This window comes from Anticarsia gemmatalis, chromosome 17 (genome assembly GCF_050436995.1).
Source record: "Anticarsia gemmatalis isolate Benzon Research Colony breed Stoneville strain chromosome 17, ilAntGemm2 primary, whole genome shotgun sequence".
In the NCBI taxonomy this organism is placed as follows: domain Eukaryota; kingdom Metazoa; phylum Arthropoda; class Insecta; order Lepidoptera; family Erebidae; genus Anticarsia; species Anticarsia gemmatalis.
The window spans coordinates 2,460,904-2,479,391 of NC_134761.1; the positions used below are offsets into that span (position 1 = coordinate 2,460,904).

General features: G+C 36.0%; 1 protein-coding gene across 3 annotated transcripts in view; it reads left to right on the forward strand.

The window, feature by feature from the left end:
* Nucleotides 1-4,847: 4,847 nt before the first annotated feature.
* The window catches only part of Nckx30C (solute carrier family 24 member Nckx30C), a 99,858-nt gene continuing 86,217 nt past the window's right edge, over nucleotides 4,848-18,488 (forward strand). For all 3 annotated transcript variants that reach the window (XM_076124934.1, XM_076124935.1, XM_076124936.1), the window contains exon 1: nucleotides 4,848-5,575. In XM_076124934.1, coding sequence (XP_075981049.1) covers nucleotides 4,862-5,575 — 714 coding nt within the window. In that variant the 5' untranslated portion in view covers nucleotides 4,848-4,861. The remainder of the gene's footprint in view (nucleotides 5,576-18,488) is intronic.

Below are 18,488 nucleotides of genomic sequence, written 5' to 3' on the forward strand. Positions count from 1 at the left end.
ATTTTTTAAGAAGGCGAGTAACATGTAAAAAAAGTATAATATTATTAAGTAAAAGGTAGGAGAAGGTCATCGTAATTATATTGAGGTACCGCGATAATTAGATGCCGATTTTTCTTGTTTGACACTTGATAAAGAAGATAAAAAATATTTCTTTGAATACAACATAATTTCCAAACAAATAATATCATCTATGCTCTATGAATCAGTTTGACATAATTATATTTAATATTACTAAAACGCTTACTAAAGCTACATCACTATGACGTGACATAGGAATTGACGTTTCATTTTACGCATAATCTTTTACTTTGATAACATTTCTTCAATAATATTAATGTTTTTGTTTGCATAAAACCCGAGTCAAATAAATAGTCACTGATTATTTAGTAGTAATATTAAACATTTTCGTAGATAGATTTGCATTTTCAGTTTTTTTTTTCTTTTTCCGGTATGACGTACTTAGTTTATTAGTCAAGAGCCGTAGTAAAGCCAAAAATTTTGATAAATTATTTATTCATTTTGGCCGCTCTGTTTAATGCACTGATCGTTGAGTTAGCAATTTCAGTATTAATATATTATTATTTACCAATAGATATGAATACTTACTTTTAAACACAAAGTACTTACCTACATTAGTTAATCACGTAAAATAAATTAAGCTAATGATAAAACCACACAGGTTGTTTGCAATCGCTTCCGCATCGAACCACAACTTTTCGGTTCAATGGTTATACCTACTTACAATAGAATATACAGTACCTAACTTAAACGAAGAGATCTTGACCTGAATTGACCTAGAATCCTTTTGAATAAAAAACACGGAACAAAATATGACAATGATGAAGGAAAGCTTAAGGATAAAAGCACTTAGCCGAAATTATTATGTTTATTTGAATTTTCTAAGTTTTTCCTTGAAGCTATAGAGGTTAATTTGGCCTTCCTAGGAGTTATATCAATAAATTAGACCGAGGTATGGGATTTATTTTTTTATGTGACTTATGTAATAAAGTAAGTATGTTAGATTTTTTTTACGGTTAACTATCTATATTAATACTATCGAATTAATAAACAAACTTAAATAAACAGTAGTCAATCACCGTAAAGAATGTTTTGGTATCCGTAGCATGTTAAATGCAGATTAGCGATTTGTCCATGAGCCTATACGTACGTAGCACAACTTCGTAGCACGGCGTAGAGCTTCGTAGCGGATCGTAGATACGATCGGAAGCACGCGTTTGCATTTCAGTTGATCGTTAGGAAATAACAAAGAATGAATAATATTATTTCAAGAAACAAAATAAATACTAAGTTATGTATATAATAATATTAGATACATTAAATATTGAATACATAACGTTGAAAGCGTAGAAAAGTCTTAATAGTTTTTAAACGTTCAATCCATGACATAATGATTTCGGATTTTTGTTTAAAATATGTATACCTACGACTGTTGATAACGAGGTCCCCGGTTCGATACCTAATACGGTTTAAAGTTTGACTAACAGTCAGACTTTAAACTACAGCCGGGAAAATTGAAATGACAGCCGGGGCCCACAATTTAATGTGCCTTCCGAAACATGGAGAAACTCGGTATTATTATGTACAAGATGGTCACCCATCCACAGAACCACCTCGGCAAGCGTAGCTTAACCTCAGATATCGATTCGTGCGGCTGTTGTTAATGAACATACAAATTATGCAACCAAATATAACAGTAACTTAGGCATTATAAAAGGCATCAGTGCAACACAGTGGGATGTTGTAGATCGATGAAAACAAACAAATAGGTGGAACGTTGTCTGTCTGCCTCACAGTGTGCACTTGGACCTGGGTATTGCTATCTATAGGTGTGTGTTTAATTGTAAAGGAGTATGCATTATATAGCATTTACGGAGTGTTTTGTTTGTCGAAGTTTGAAATCCGTTTTGAAAGAGGTTTCGAGAGATTTGTGTCTTCTTTTTAAGACAAATCTTGTATTCAAAATGTAGGTATATAGTGTCGTGTAGTCTTTTCAGACATATAAAATAATCGATTCAAAGTTCATTCGGATTACAAAATTATATCATTTCATTATTTATTTGTTCTCCACCACTTTTTTCATTATTTATCTTCCACATTTTCGCCTTACGATATGAACTTAAAGGTAAACGCAAAATACACAAATAACTACAATCATTAAGATTGATTTTTTATATAGGTTTATGGCTTACTAGCGAAACCCAGGCCGCTGCACTCTCTTTTCCGTGCTTCAGAGGTAGTTTAAAAAAAAAGTAGGTACTCTATGCTTGATCCCAGGTCTTTTATTAGGTCCCAGCTATATCCCAGGCATTTTAACAAAACCAAAGCAAACGTACACATACATATTGGCATTCGTAATATTAATATAAAAAGCCGTAAAGCCGTTCCCGTAGCCGCGATACAACCTGCACACTCCCTATATATCGGCATGTAATTGTACCCGGAACACGGCGATAGCCTCACCCCCTACGCCCCCTAACAAAAAGTTTCCAACCCTAGTCTGTCTGCATCCAGCCGCAGACTGGACGAATCGATCTGTATGCGTTTTTTTATGTCTGGCTCTGTTATGGTGTTTTGTGCACGTGTACTTATATATTAGGTACCTTTTTTTTGTCAGGAAAATGCATAACTGCATGTCCCGCTCCAGGGAGGAAGCGGGGGTCTGTCGGGCTCTCCCGCCGGCTAGGCGTTCCGGCTTTTAAATTTGGGCATACCGACTTAAAACCTGACGGTGTTCCTTCAACAGTCACCATAAAGTGGCCAGTTCCAGACCTCCAATTGGATACTCCGCGTTCAACCGGTTAGGTACCTACTATAAGACTTATTAAAAGCTTGGTGCCAAATTCGATAAATTGAGTTAAATCTTGTTTATCCAATAAAGAAAGATATATTCCATTCAATAAAGAACGTTGTTTAAGTTCATTTAGGATTTATATCTTTCTAATTCTTAAGCCCTTAATCCTTGCGTATTCGACTAGGAAATCCTTACCTTGAAATATTTGTATGGTACAAGTAAAGGGCTAGGAAAGAAAACTAGATAATCAATAGATATAAATTTAACCTATCAATGTTACACTGAACCTATTATGCTGGCCAATCAGTTAAGGACTTAGTACTCAAGAACAGTTAAAAAGACGCTCTTAGATGTAATGTTTCTTAAAAAAATATTTACGATAAATGTAAACACGTTGAATAAGAAGATAATATAATATTTTTATGATATAAGCAGTAGTAAAGATTATATAGTTAAGTAAGTTAAGTTTCTAAGTACTAATATAATGTATTGACTTAAGTTTCAATTTGCAAGTACACACATAAAAGTAAATAGTATTTAGATAATTACTACATAAAATAGTCTTGTAAAACTCGCTCTTACAAAGTATAGAACCAACAACATGCCTACAATAAAGCGCAATTTTATGACTAATAAGTAGTTAGTAGTCGTGTTTAATTATTCATATGTTTACAAGCGTAACTACTGTTGTACGGTATCACTTATGTACACCGTTATTATGTACCGTAACACTAACCAATGCTTTTTATTCATCTGTTAGAATTGAAACTGACTTTTCATATTGAAGTTAATACACTTTTTAAGGTACTGCACGGTTAGGTTTCATTTAGGTTAACTTTGATTTTTTAAAAGATAAGCCGTGTATGTTTGACGGCAGTCCTTTAATTATGTCTGTGCTAAGTGCTAAATGTTATCGTTATAGGGTCAGCTGTTTAGGAGAAATGGCATAGACAAACAAACGGATAGATTTGTGCATTTTAATATGAGTAAGTAAATTAGTTTAGATTACTTTATTAATATTGAGAGTACAAAAACTATCATCATATAAATGAGTCAATTTTCTTTTCTAATAAAAGCTCTCCAAGATTTTGCCTTTTATATCCAATAACTTAAATAAAGAAAGTTACTCAAACTATGAATGCAAATCAGCACAGATTAAGCAGAGTTTCATAACGTCTTGCAATTTATACAAAGTCAATTAAACAATGAAGCTCTTAAAAGACATCGGTGCGCTGTTTGATCGCCATTAAGCTATGTTTAAGCTTCACTCGTTACACGACGTGCCTCCAGCGCTCCGCACAGCCTCGTGACTCCGCCTACCGCTCACTTCGTTTAATATAAAACAGCGCAACGCCCATACATTTCCTTTTTCTTAAACAAACTCCATTTTCATTTTATTTCCGCTAAATTTCTCATCGACGTTACTTCGTGAATTATCTACAGATCCAGATTGCAAACGTAGGAACGTTTCGCAATTATCTGAAAGCGCCACACACTGTTTCAGTAAGGCTTTTATCTAACAAACTAAATCCCTTGTACTAGGTTATGGACAACGCATTAATAATTATCAGACCTTTGTATGTTTACATCTGCGCTACGATAACTCGAGTTTAAAAGTGAGCATCTTTAAGGCGATTACTGAGGGTCAACGATCAATCCTTAAAACTAATCGAGTTGTAATGTTTGCGATAGTGATCGATCCCGGAATGTTTAACGAGTTAATTAAAGTATACTCAGGATGAACGGCCAGTTGGAAAGATAAGTGCGTGGTGGAGACGTGGCGGCGTGTGTGGCGAGTGTTGTGTGTGTAGTGTGTGTAGCGCGTAGTGAGCACGCGGTGCAGGAGGTGTCGGAGGTGTCGGAGGTGCAGGAGGTGCAGGCGGAGCAGAGAGCAGGAGCGTGGTGGGCGGGCGGTGTGGCGGCGGCGCGGCGCAGTGCGGCGCTATCGAGCGGGCGCGGCGGGGGCGCGGGCGGGGCGCGGGCGCCGGGGGCGGCGGGGGCCGCGCGGGCGGCACGCGGCAGTGTGCTCGGAGCCCCCGGGAGCGCGGCATGGGTGGCGCGCTGCTGCTCGCGCTGCTGGCGGCGGCGCGGGCCGGCGAGCCCAACGCCACCGACGCGCTCGACGCGCTCGACCCGCTCGACGCGCTCGGCTCCTCGCCGCCTCCCGAGGAGGAGAAGACCCCGCTGTTCCCCACGGACCTGTTCAGCGAGGAACAGCGGCGCTCGGGCGCGGTGCTGCTGCACGTCGTGGGCATGGGCTACATGTTCGTGGCGCTCGCGATCGTGTGCGACGAGTTCTTCGTGCCCGCGCTGGACGTCATCATCGAGCGGCTGGCCATCCGCGACGACGTGGCCGGCGCCACGTTCATGGCGGCGGGCGGCTCGGCGCCGGAGCTGTTCACCTCCGTGATCGGCGTGTTCGTGTCGTTCGACGACGTCGGCATCGGGACGATCGTGGGCTCGGCCGTGTTCAACATATTGTTCGTGATCGGTGCGTGCGCGCTCTTCTCCCGCACGACTCTCACGCTCACCTGGTGGCCCTTGTTCCGCGACTGCACCTTTTACTCGATCAGCCTGTTGGTGTTGATATACTGTTTTCGGGACAACGTGATATACTGGCAGGAGGCGCTGGTGCTGTTCTCGTTGTACGGCGCGTACGTGATGTTCATGCGCTGGAACCAGCCGGTGGAGCGCGCACTCAAGAAGCTCATCTACAAGAACAAGGTGACGCGCGTGCGGAGTACTGATCAGCTGATGCCGACGGTGAGCTCGCCCGCACACACCCGCCCGCATGCTGTGTTGCACCATCGCGCTGATTTGGCTGGACTTCCACCACTAATACGTATCGATCTCGAGTCAAAATCATCGATCCGATACTGAAATGTGCCAAACATGGCCACTTTCATTCATGAATTTGCCCAAAACCGAGTATTGCGTTCTAACCAAATCTGCGACGATGTTTAGAGTTAGAGTATCGACTTATAGAGCCTGCGATGTGTTGAACCTTCTAAACGTATAGTTCAGATACTTCCCCTTCCCATGGTCGTTGAATAGTGCATCACAGTTAGTTGTCGATTAGATTACGTATACATAGTTGTTTAGAGTCATGTTACACGATAAATGAATCAATACCACGTAACGTAAGAGAGTTGTATCATATTTTCAATGGTCGGTATCGTATTTAAGTAACGATGTTTGGTATCGTCAACATATACGTTGTAATTGCTTATTAGAGTGTTATCATGATCGCCTTTATGGTACAAACAACGCGGCGTAGTACCTACTTTGTCTGTGATATTAAGCCCGCACCCTCGCCTTTTGTATAAAATAAGTGTAGAAGATACACGATTTGAATAATTCATATACGAATCCGAGCACCTATCAGCCTAAAATTACAATGAGGTCAAATGCAAATACGAAATAGCTTCACTTTTTGTGTTACAGATTTTACGCCTCACAAATAAAATTATTATTTTCAGTTTTAAAATTAACCAGTTTACACGATTATTAAAAACTGACCATATTTTTTCACAGATAATAAAATAATTTATTCCGCAAGCGTCGGTTTGAAATTCGCACGATTGAAAATTGAAATTCCCAATTCTGGCGTTCAAGTTACCGTGATCGGAGTATTTACTACGTCAATACGCAATGTAACGTTCCATCGCGCTATTCCTACAACGTACACAACAAAGTGCCTAACGAAAATGGCAACGGAATGCCCGCATATTGAGAGTATCGGAATTTTAATTTCGTCAGACGTTTCACTCTCATTCATAGGGGAGCGAATTTAATTTGGGAACGAACGCGATTATTTAAAATCGAGATATTTAGGGCAGCTTTTCTCTCTGTATTGTTATTTCCGAATATATTTCTAATATTGGGAAGTTCTTGAGTTTGTTCTGGGTCAAAGTTGTTAAAGGCATTTGAAGATTTTCCAATCAATAGCGGATAGAAAGTACAATTTGGAATTGGGGAAAATATTTATCAATTGAACAGTGGAAATTTTGTTCAAATATTTCATAAAATCCAACTTACACCTCAATAGGGAAAAACTCACTTTTAATTAGTATCATAAAACATATTCTTTCTCTTCCTGGCTATTCGTCCCATATAGTGGTGGGCTCAGCCCTTCTTACACTCTCCCTCCACTTCGCCCTATCCTTGACGTCGTCTTTCTCAACCTCACATGCCTTTATGTCTCGCCGCAACACTTCCGTCCACGTGGTCTTGGGTCTCCCTCTTGGTCTTTTTACGGGGACTAATTTTTATGAAGTAATGTTAATCTCTCTCTCTCATCGTATTCGGTCAGTGGTCAACCTAGTGTCAAAGTTGTTCAAGCCGCACGAAAGGCCTTTGACGTGGCTAAAAGACTGTTATCTTAACTGACAACAGCCGGAACAGACTTTTTACGTGTCCTCCGACGCACGGAGACTCAAATGAAAATCTTCAAATACCATTATGCGGTCAGCCATCTATGTAATGACCGTGCCAACGTTTGCTTAACCCACAGATCGTTTACCGAACGGTGAGCGAAACTGGCTATGTACGCCTCGAAATAAAATATCACACTAAAACTCGGTTTTAAAAGCCAAAACCACGCTTATATTATTATTCTATCGCGTATAAAATCGTTTGCTTTTTGTCATATTTGCAAAGAGTAATAACAATTTAAAGTGCAATATGAGACATACAGTTTAATCAAAATGTATATGTAAGTCCTAGACGAGACAAGCTTAGGTAGTCTAGCTTCTAATACAATGTTATTGTGTAATTTTGTTCCGAAAGACTTTGTGTAGTGAAGGCTGACGATGTGTTTTTTATTAAAGTGCAGTTTGAAGAGTTTATGTAGCATTTTCAGTAGGCTTTTGATATTAGTATTTCTTAACGATTAATTCTGGGTTGTGCGTTGGGAAACTAATTTACGATCTTCTCAAAGTATGTGTTTCGGGCCCTTATAAAATAAAAATAGTTACCAAAATCCGACATGCTATACATTAGACATAATTTAATTGTTTTTCCAACTTAAAATCATGTTTAAGGCCTTGCCAATGCCAACTTCAAGTACACTGTATATCATTATTACTCATCGATAATACTGTTCAATTCTATACTAACCCCAAAAAAAATATTCCTGAAACTCATAAAAGCGTATTAATTGGATAAAAAGATTATCTACAACTCATATTATTTGATTTTCTAGACACATAAAGCAAATAATAGAACCATCTTCGTATCAAAACTGTACAAAACCTACTTACATGAAACTATTAAAACCGACCATAAAACTAGTTTCCCTTCCGAACTGTCAAATTACAGCCTTCCTCCGTACGTCGTATCTAGCAAGTCTTGATACTCTCCGAGAACAATTTCACTCCCGAATTCTAGTGAGTTTTTGAAATTGCATTCTCACGATCACATTTTAGCCGACCTCGATTTTGTCGGCGCAAACTCGGAGACCGAGAATTGGAACAATGGTAGGGGTTTCATTATAATATATCTTTGCAATTAGATTGAAATTAATTAATATTATATACTATAGTAGTTATTAATTAACTTTGTTTTTTAGGCTAGTTTTTCTGTTTTTTTTTTAGTTTAGTAGCGATCCTGGTTTATTGCCTTATTTCGCCAATAACACAGTATTAAATAAAATATACCAAAAAATATTCTAAAGTCGTATTTTTTCGACTGCTACCAAGAGGTTTAGCAAAATCTATACTAATATTATAAAGCTGAAGAGTTTGTTTGTTTGTTTGAACGCGCTAATCTCAGGAACTACGGGTCCGATTTGAAAAATTCTTTCAGTGTTTTTTTATCGAGGAATGCTATAAGCTATATATCATCACGCTACGACCAATAGGAGCAGAGTGCCAGAAAAAAATATTACTAAAACGGGAAAAAATTCACCTATTCTCTCTTATGTGTCGCAAGCGAAGTTGCGCGGGTCAGCTAGTTTAAAATAAAGATAAATAAAACAAAATAATAATACTTAGAGTGTAATGTGTTTGCGTATGTATTTTGTGTAATAAACTGAATATTTTCCGTACGGTGATTACGCCTGAGTCCTTCACATAAAACATTCAATAAATCGTACTGATATCGAGTCTAACTTCAAATTGATGAGCTCTATTTCAATAACGATTACTAATGTATACTAACGATAATTCAGTCAAACGAAAAAATACTAAAACGAATTGAAATGCAATAAAAAGTAAGGTTACGATTATATTATTTATCGATGTTGAAAAATACGTAAAACTTGCAGCTAAATGCAGAAACGGTCCTCGACTTTATGCAACTTTTAAGTATCATGTAGTCTTTGTCACTTTCATGTGTATTATAGAGACAGATATATATTTCAGTATCATCTAATATTGACTTATGTTTCTGCATTCATCTATCTGCATATTTCATGTATTTACATTACATGAAATATAAATCTAAATGATCGCGGAAAATATAAATACAAGTCAAACGGATAACCTCCTTTTTGAAGTCGGTTAAAAAATACCTAATAGCTACTTGTTTTCTGCTATAAAGCTTATGATATCGTATTTATTTCCCAACGTTAAAAAATTCTATAACAAAGAAAAGTTATTTAAATCGCAAAAATAAACAATTTATTTTCTCTTTAACAAAGCAAACATGAAACCAGAAGTTCGGAATGAAAAGCACGCGAAAGTATAAAAATTGATGAAAATTGTTCTTTTGACTTCCATATTGGAATACGGTGAAATATTTTTTCATAAAAACAATGGCGAAGCACGAAATCTTTGGATTCCAATGAATCAGGCTGTTGCCGTGAGTTCCATTGCTATAATCGTTTAAAAAGATATTCTTTAAAAGGGGGTTAACGGTCTCATCGGAATATGTTCTTTATGAGTTTGAAATTTGAATTTAAAATCGATTGCTTCTATCTATCTATTTAACTATATATTATTTATTATATCTATCTATCGTAATCTTCTAGGTTAGTGGTCAATATAATATCAAAGTTGTTCAAGCCGCTCGAAAGTCTTTGACGTGGCTTAAATACTGATATCTTAATTGACAACAACCGGGATTGACGATTTACGTACCTTCCGAAGCACGGAGACGCCTAGTTCAAATACCACTAAGCGGTCACCCATCTATGGAATGACCGCGCCAAGGTTTGCTTAACCAACAGATCGTTTACCGACCGGTGAGTGCTACACGCTATGGGTGCCTCGAACGCCTCTACAGCAACTTTAACAAAATAATACTAATATTTGATCTCATGAACCAATGATTTTAACCAATAATTTGATCGTAGCATTAATATTTATATGCATATCAGATTGCATTCAATGATTACCTGTACGGTAACATAGATGCATATTGAAGCAACTTGCTGTGTCCGATTGGACGAACATTTGCATATAGATGTAAACCCGATGACTATGGCATATCATTGTGACAATGTAATCGTGTGCTGGGATGGACGATGTTCTATGGAAATGGGCTTTGCTTCTATTAACTTTAGGTAGGTACCGAAAATACGTAGCCTCTGCGTTAATTTCGAAGTTATGTGTGTATTAGAAATAATTATCACATGCTCCAATGGTGAAGGAAAACATCGTGATGCAACCTTGCATGCCGGAGAGGTCTTTAGAACAGTTCTTAAAGGTATGAGAAGTCCCCAACCCGCACTTGGCCAGCGTAGTGATCTCAAGGCCTAACTCCTCCCTCATTGCGGGAGGAAACCCTTGCCCAGCAGTGGGACTTTAATGGGTTAAATTTATTTATTTAATCTAAATATAAAAAAATCAAACGTGACTGACTGACATGATGATCTATCAACGCACAGCCCAAACCACTGGACGGGTCGTGCTGTTCGGCAAGCAGGTAAATGTTATGACGTAGAAATTTGATCAATTCCACCCCAAAGGGGGTACATTTAAATATTATAAACAGAGTCCTGTACAGTTGGACAGTTGGCTAGTTTCAATGAAACTGACCGGCCGGATAGGCTATAAGGACAATATGAAAGCGACACAAACAAACAGACTTTCGCATTTATAATATTAGTATAGATCTATTTATAGTCGTTTATAATGTACAGGCATTTGAATCAGATATGGCCTACTATCAGTGAACGTCCCTAGAGTAACGTATAAAATGATTTAGTATTAACCCCAAGGGAATAACATACGTGCAAACTATGCTTTATAACAAACATTACAAAACGATTATGCTCTGATTTGTACATGAAATAGGTAAGTTAAGTTTGTTAGTTTTGTGTCTAAACTGCTTTACCGATTTTGATGAAATTTGGGAGATTGATAGTTTATTACAGGGAAGGAAATTCTTGTGTAATCCTGTTGTATACGAATGAATGAGTGTAAGATGTATGTATGAAAAACCTTATATTTCCGGCATTTAATTCGATCGAAACGTCGGGTGAACAAATAAGGTATCCTAACCTTTAATTTTCGATCGCGTTTAAGACCCGTTGCATTATAATACTAAGTGTACTAGTTGCAAGATATTAATAAGGTTAACCTATGCAAAGAGTACCAATATATAATAATATACCCAATACTGTTAGATCACGGAAATCCGAATTGCTATCTCGAACATTCCAATAGTTTTCCGGAACCAAATCCGAGACTCAAGACACATGCATATACTTCTGCGACCGCAGAGACAATTAATGACATATAAATAATCAAAGCAATTTCCACAAAACATAATTAATTACAATTACAAAAGAACGGTGTCTTTAGAAATTCTAAACGTATTTCTTCAACAATCAGTTCAATATTTGTCATAACACGTCTATACGAAATTGTTTGATGTCCGTTGTTATGGAGACTACGCACCCTTCCCGCTGCGCTTTGATTTTACACCCTTCATGGGGTTGTTTTGTCGAAATATTTTTAATAAATTAGACTAGTAGAAGAATTTGTGGATGTGAAAGATTTTTAGTATATTGCGTGCGAATTCTGTAATGATTTGCCATGACTTCTTACTGTAAAATTTACAAAGCGCACCTTGGAAACAGCTTGATTAGGTTTCGCAAAAGCTAGGCTAACTAATCATTTCACCATAATAGTACAAGCCCGTTTGTATACTAATACTGTAAAAAGAGGAGTTTTTCCATCACCATGACCAGATATTGTTTCATAGCAGAAGTGTGATAGAAATGGGGGTTTAAGAAATACCTAGGAATCAAAGTAAAGGACAATTCGAGGAACAATTTAGCGGAAGCTAATTTGGTTGGAATCCGATATCAATGTAAACTCTGTTAATCAATATAGCAAGTCACGTGTTTTCCTAGGCAAGTTAAGTAATATCAGTGTAGTTAACATCAGACCAATAATTTTAAACCAAAAACTTAAAAATTAGCCACTAAAATTAAAAAAGGTGTACTGATATGGTAAACTGGCAACACTGTTACGCAATAGGGTTGGCGTGATCACGTGTGTCGTAGTCGATTTGATCTGAAACGATTACGAGTTAGTCGAGTTTCGTGTTTTTATGTTAACTTTGCGTTTTAGGCCGCGAGCACCTTCCCATGACACGCAAATTGGGTTACGCGTGAGTTGTTGTAAAAAGTAAATTAGTTCATGATAAAAATGTTAGATTTTTTTTTATATGTTATAATTATTTTTTTAGTTAGTGTCCCTGAAACATGGCAACTAAATTGTAACTGAAATGAGAACAAAACGTGATCAAAACTAATAATAGTAAGTAATATTATAATCTTTGAAACGTTGGCATTGTTTATTTATTTAGGTTAAATATTGATGGTATATTTAAAAAACCCTATTTGAAAAGAACTTAAACAAGGGTAAATAAAGTTTGTAAAAAAACTTTCAGGTAAAAAATCTATTTAGACAGACTAAATAAGGATATAAATTGCAATTAATTATTAGACGTAGGACACTGAGACTTATTGTTTTGCGCTGATGAAATGAAGAATATACAATTTTATTATCGATACATACAAACAAACGTAAAATAATTTACAAATCGGACCATCACTTCATGAAATTCACTTGTGCAAACAGATATAAACATTTTTGTGATATCAACACAAATAAATGCATGAACAAACCCCACTTATGTCCGAAATAATGTAAAAAAAATATGAAGAAACATGGCCATGTATACCATAATAATAACTAAGCAGTACAAACGAACTCACAATCAAATCATGCTACATCCATACTAATATTATAAATGCGAAAGTAACTCTGTCTGTCTGTCTGTCTGTCTGTCTGCTACTCAATCACACCTAAACTACTGAACCAATTTGCATGAAATTTGGCATGGAGATATTTTGATACCCGAGAAAGGACATAGGCTATATATCATCACGCTACGACCAAAAGGAGCAGAGTACCAGTAATTAATGTTACAAAAACGGGGAAAAATTTCACCCATTCTCTCTTATTGGGCGCAAGCGAAGTTGCGCGGGTCAGCTAGTTATTTATAATCCAAAGTTGAACACACCGCGGAACTAAAACTAACCGCCATGAAATATGAAGTTAATCCGAGCGTACTTAAACTTTATATCATCGTTAGATAAAATTTTATTCGACAGTACATTGAGCCGCGATTTCAACGCTTTTTCAGTATATTTCAGCTTTTGTTCTGTATTTGTTTCATATTAAAGAAATTTGAATGTTAGGATATGAATGGTACAAAATAAGTTTGTATGGGGTCGTGCCAAGTGGCATTATCTGGTCTCTGCCTACCCCCTGTAAGAAAATGGCGTGATTTTATGTACATGTGTGTTGTAAAAGTTTCTTGTATTTTGAGAGTATATAGGTAAATGTGTACATTTACCTATATACATAGTACATACATAGGTGATGTATAAGAGGTGTGGTTTAATTAATTAATTTATTTATTTAAACTTCATGTACAGTAGTGGTACATAGGCGGACTTAATGCATCAAGGCATTCTCTAACAGTCAACCTGCATTGGGTTAAATAAATAATTTACTTTTTATTTGACTTAAATATCTATTTAGACCGAATTAGTAGATACTGCAATACGAATGCAAAAATCGTTCTCACGGCATTCGCCAGGGGCGCTGATCAGATTTCATATAAGTCGCACTGCAGTCATAGGTATATAAATTGTTTGTTTTAGTTTCCTTAACAGAAAAACAGTTTTCCAATCTATTTCTATAAAGAAATCTCCAAGAAAAAATACGACAAGGACGGAAAAAGTAAATAAAAATATTTTTCAATAACTTCTCACTTTATCGAGTTCTTAGAATTTCCGCATCGTCTTGTCACGTGGAGACAAGGAAATTGTTACAGTTCTAGAACCAGGTCTTTATACAATAAGCACTAGAGCACTCGAGTTTCTCTTTTCTAAGAAAATCTTATCTTGTTTTGTAGATAGAAGATTTATTTTATGAAATATTGCTTTTTCATATTTACTTTAGCTATGAAGTTTTTGTAAGGCTATCGCATTTGAAACTATACTTAATACGTAATTACATACTTCAATGTTTACTAAACATTTTATAAATACGAAATTTTGTTTGCTTGTCTATCACTTACGTCAAAACGGAACCAATTTGCATAAAATTTGACATCTAGTAGAATACTTATACCTTAAAAAAAGATACTAGTATACTTTATCAGCATATTGCAGGTAAAGTTGTAGTCATAAACTAGTGAAATAAAAACTACAAAGAAAGCTAAAGTTGCATTGATAATAACAATAATGACATTGCTTCATATTTCGTTTCTACAATAAAAAATACGGTTCCAATATTTCAAGCAATTATTTATACAAACGTAAACATTTTTCATTTTAATTCTAAATCTATTCAAGCCAAAACGCAAACTACGATCAACCACGGTCTACGCTCGTAGAGCTCTACGAAGTTCTACGGTAATAGCTACGGCGTAGCGCTATTAAAAATGATGCATTGTATTGTCGGACCAAACGAAATGGATGAGGCTTTTAGGGTTCCCTGGCTATTGTTCTATTTGTTTGAAGTATTCCGTTCTTTGTTGGTGAATGTTGCGTGACGGGTGTTTTAGTTTTTCTACCTTTTCTTGGAAAATGTTTTGTCAAATCGTAGTAGTTGTCGTAAAATGTTTTGTTTTGATTTAAGGAAGGAAAGATAAACAATTTGCTTTAATTGATTGAGAGCGCTAGAAAAGGATGGCGCTATAGATACTGAATATCTCTAGCGCCATCCCTTTCTAACGATGGAACATGTATCACTTTAAGGAGTCTAGTACACGCTCACCCAAGACGCTGATCTATCAAATTTCGCAAATTTGATGCTGGTGGATTTTTATATCAAAAATATCATGTCAATTACATGAAGCTAGCCTAATATAATAATAGCCTTTAAATAAAGTCACCAACAAAAAGTCGCTGACATTAAATCGCTAATATGTATCAGTGCGTTGGTGACTTTAGTCTCTAGATCGCATTACTATGTACAACCTCTGAACTACGTTTTAATACAGAAGATTTATGAAAGAAGTCTACAAATGACTGCAGTTGTGATCAAATAACAATTCGTTTGGCTTCCACGCTGCATATTTTCAAACGACCCGACTTCTCTTTCGTTTTTTAACGTCCGACTGAAAATTGCTACGATTCTAAATGAAATAATCTGACGGCATATTGCATTTTTATTTCAATTGAAAGAATTAATACCAATTGCAGTTTCAGTTATCGATACCAAAAGATTTTATTAATTCCAAGGTTTAATATGAAATTTTGATATTTTTTCTTTTAGTTATTCCAAAAACTGTTTATTAGTTTCACATAACGACTGTTTCTTTTCTATAGAGTAAACAGGGTGTGTCTTTTAAACAATATTTCGTAGAATATATTTTTCAGCAATTTGTAGAAGAGGGTTACATTATAGGGCACGATTTTTTTATTAAACCTTTATAGCTACTGCCTACTCAAACTGTCATTTTTGTGTGCAATAAACTACCGCTAAATGTATCCCAGAAACCGGGGGTTAGTCATGTTTATACATATTTCTAAAATGATTCAGTATTAAGTTATCCATATTCTTTCAATAAATCTTTGTGCGTTAGGGAATTAAGATTCAAACTTAAAATCTATAAAGGTAGTACATCTGAGGTTGTCATACATAAGTATACAAAACACACCCTCCAATTCCAAACACAATTACGCAACACATTACCAAATTAATCAGGCACATAGATGAACGTACATAAAGCACGAGGGTGTATTATTATTGAAACTGCAGCCCCTACAGTACTTTGGCAACACGCCAGCCCTACCTAGTTGGTGCAGTGTTGGTGTTATATTGGCATGTTGGCGTATTGGTGATATATTGGCGTGTTGGTCGAGGTGACCAATGTTGGCCATCCTTTGTGGATTGTGGCAGCTTTCAATTGTTTTAGCCGTTTAGGTTTCCAAGCTTAATTCTAAGCCTTGTTTTGGCTGATACATAGATAAATGGTTGAGATTGGGGTATTCTTTTAGCTGAATTTGCCTGCTATACATACTTTTATAGATAGATTTTTGTCCGAAAATACGTAATAAATACGTGTAAATAAAAACAGCGGTTTTCGTTTTTAAAAGTACATTATTAAACCAATAGTAATTCAAATATGCTAAATCGTTAAGTACAAAAAACCGTCAAATACTTAGTTCTATTAATTTTCATTTGCTTATGAGCATACACAGAACTTTCTTTGAAGAAACCAAAATCTTCACTCATTTTTGGAAGAAACTCGAGTCCAGGAGATGAACCATAATAAACTACACTTATTTATTTACTATCTACAAAACTGCATAAAACCCCTCTAACAATAAAAACACCGTATTTTCATAACACACCTGAAAGTGTACGTTGCACACGTTTCAGCGATATAGGTAGGTAAAAGGTTTGAATAGTAAACAAAGCTCGACAAATATTTCAGTAGGTGTTGAGCGACGTCAGCTCGCTCCCGGCCCCATTTCCTACTCACGAGAATCATCCCTAAGGCTCTGTTCACACGGTTTTAACGTCTTAAGTACAGATATTACTTGAGTAGAATAAAAATTAATGTTTAGTAACTGATACGATTTTAGTAGAACACAATATAATGATTGAATAGGCATCGGTTTCATTTCATAATTGATACAAGTTACGAAATAAAAATTTAATGAACATACAATACATTGTTTTGATTGTAGTACTCTGTCCAAACAAAAAGTATGTTGTAGCTACATATACTGTCCTTGTTAAAAACTAAAACTACACAATCTTATGTGCTCACATAAAATAAGAGCAATAATAGTCAGAAACGAAAAGGTCCAAAGTCTTACTATCAATCGTTTCAATTGTCGATACATACAATAGCAAACTTTTACTGTACACAAATTTTTGTACATTATTGTTAGACACTCAACAGTATTATTTATCAAGTTTCAAATTATTATTCTCTTAATCTTACTCTAGAAAAACGCACCTTAAGTAACAGAATAATCAGCCGACGTTTTTTACTCCCTGTATTATGTACGTTCCATTTCACGCAAAGTATGAACGAGCCCTTAAAAATCACTTCCGCGCCAAAAAGAATATTAAACAGCTAAGTGGATTGTTAATTAATCTAACGTAAGGATTTTAAGTGAAAAGGTATTTTTGTGATTAACACAAGCTTGCTGTTGAGAAGGGTTTTTTAATGTTGCAGGAAATTCTCTTTGATTTACACGTAATGTTATGTAGAGGCTATGAGATATAAATAACTTTAATTTGAATTAAAAGAGGATTGAAAGATTTTTCAGGATACACTTTTTAAAATTTCTCTAGGCATCAAAGCTTACGAAAATAACGGACTAATATATGTACATATAAATCATAACTTTAAAAGTTTTCGCATTGCATTAATTCTAAGGTAAAATGGAATTCGTGTTAATTCTCAAATTATTTTATATCATGGTTTATTATATATATGATTTCGGTACAAATGATTTGACGCTAACAATATATTTTGTGTTGCGAGTTCGCGTTAATTCCCGTATTCTATTATACAATATATTTGTATTTAAATACTTAAAAATACAGCTGCAGTTCAAGTTATTTTTTTAAATCACTATCGATCTATCACGGTTTTAGAACCCCAAACTTCGCATACCTTAGAAACCGTCTCTAAATAAATTAATCAAAATAAATGACACATCATTTTACAACCAAATTCATCATATTTACTCCTACACCTTCCATCTTTAGATCCATTCAGCAAAGAGTCTGAACCACGCTCCAAGGTATATAACACTGCCTGTGCCTATGACTCGGCGAAAAATATTGACACGTCATGGCCGCCATTTTGTATCGCGATAATCTATTCTGTAATGAAGATGAACAATGTCTTTAGATGTTTATATTCTATTTTTAGTGTTTGTTTAGTTAACCTATAAACAAATAACGTAGATACCGATTTTTTGTGTGTAAAATTGTAAATAGACACTGGCTCTGTGGCGCAGTCTGTAGTCTATCTGACTTCTAACCACAAGGCCCCGGTTTCGATTCCCAGATCGGACAGTGTTATTGGTCTTTTTCTAGTTTATATTAGATTATTTTCAAAAGAAGCCTGACTGCCTCCGAGGCGGTTTAGGTCGCCATGCCGCTACTATCGCGTCGGGAGGTCGTGGGTTCGATTCCCACACGGAACAATAATTATTCATTTGATACACAAATAATTG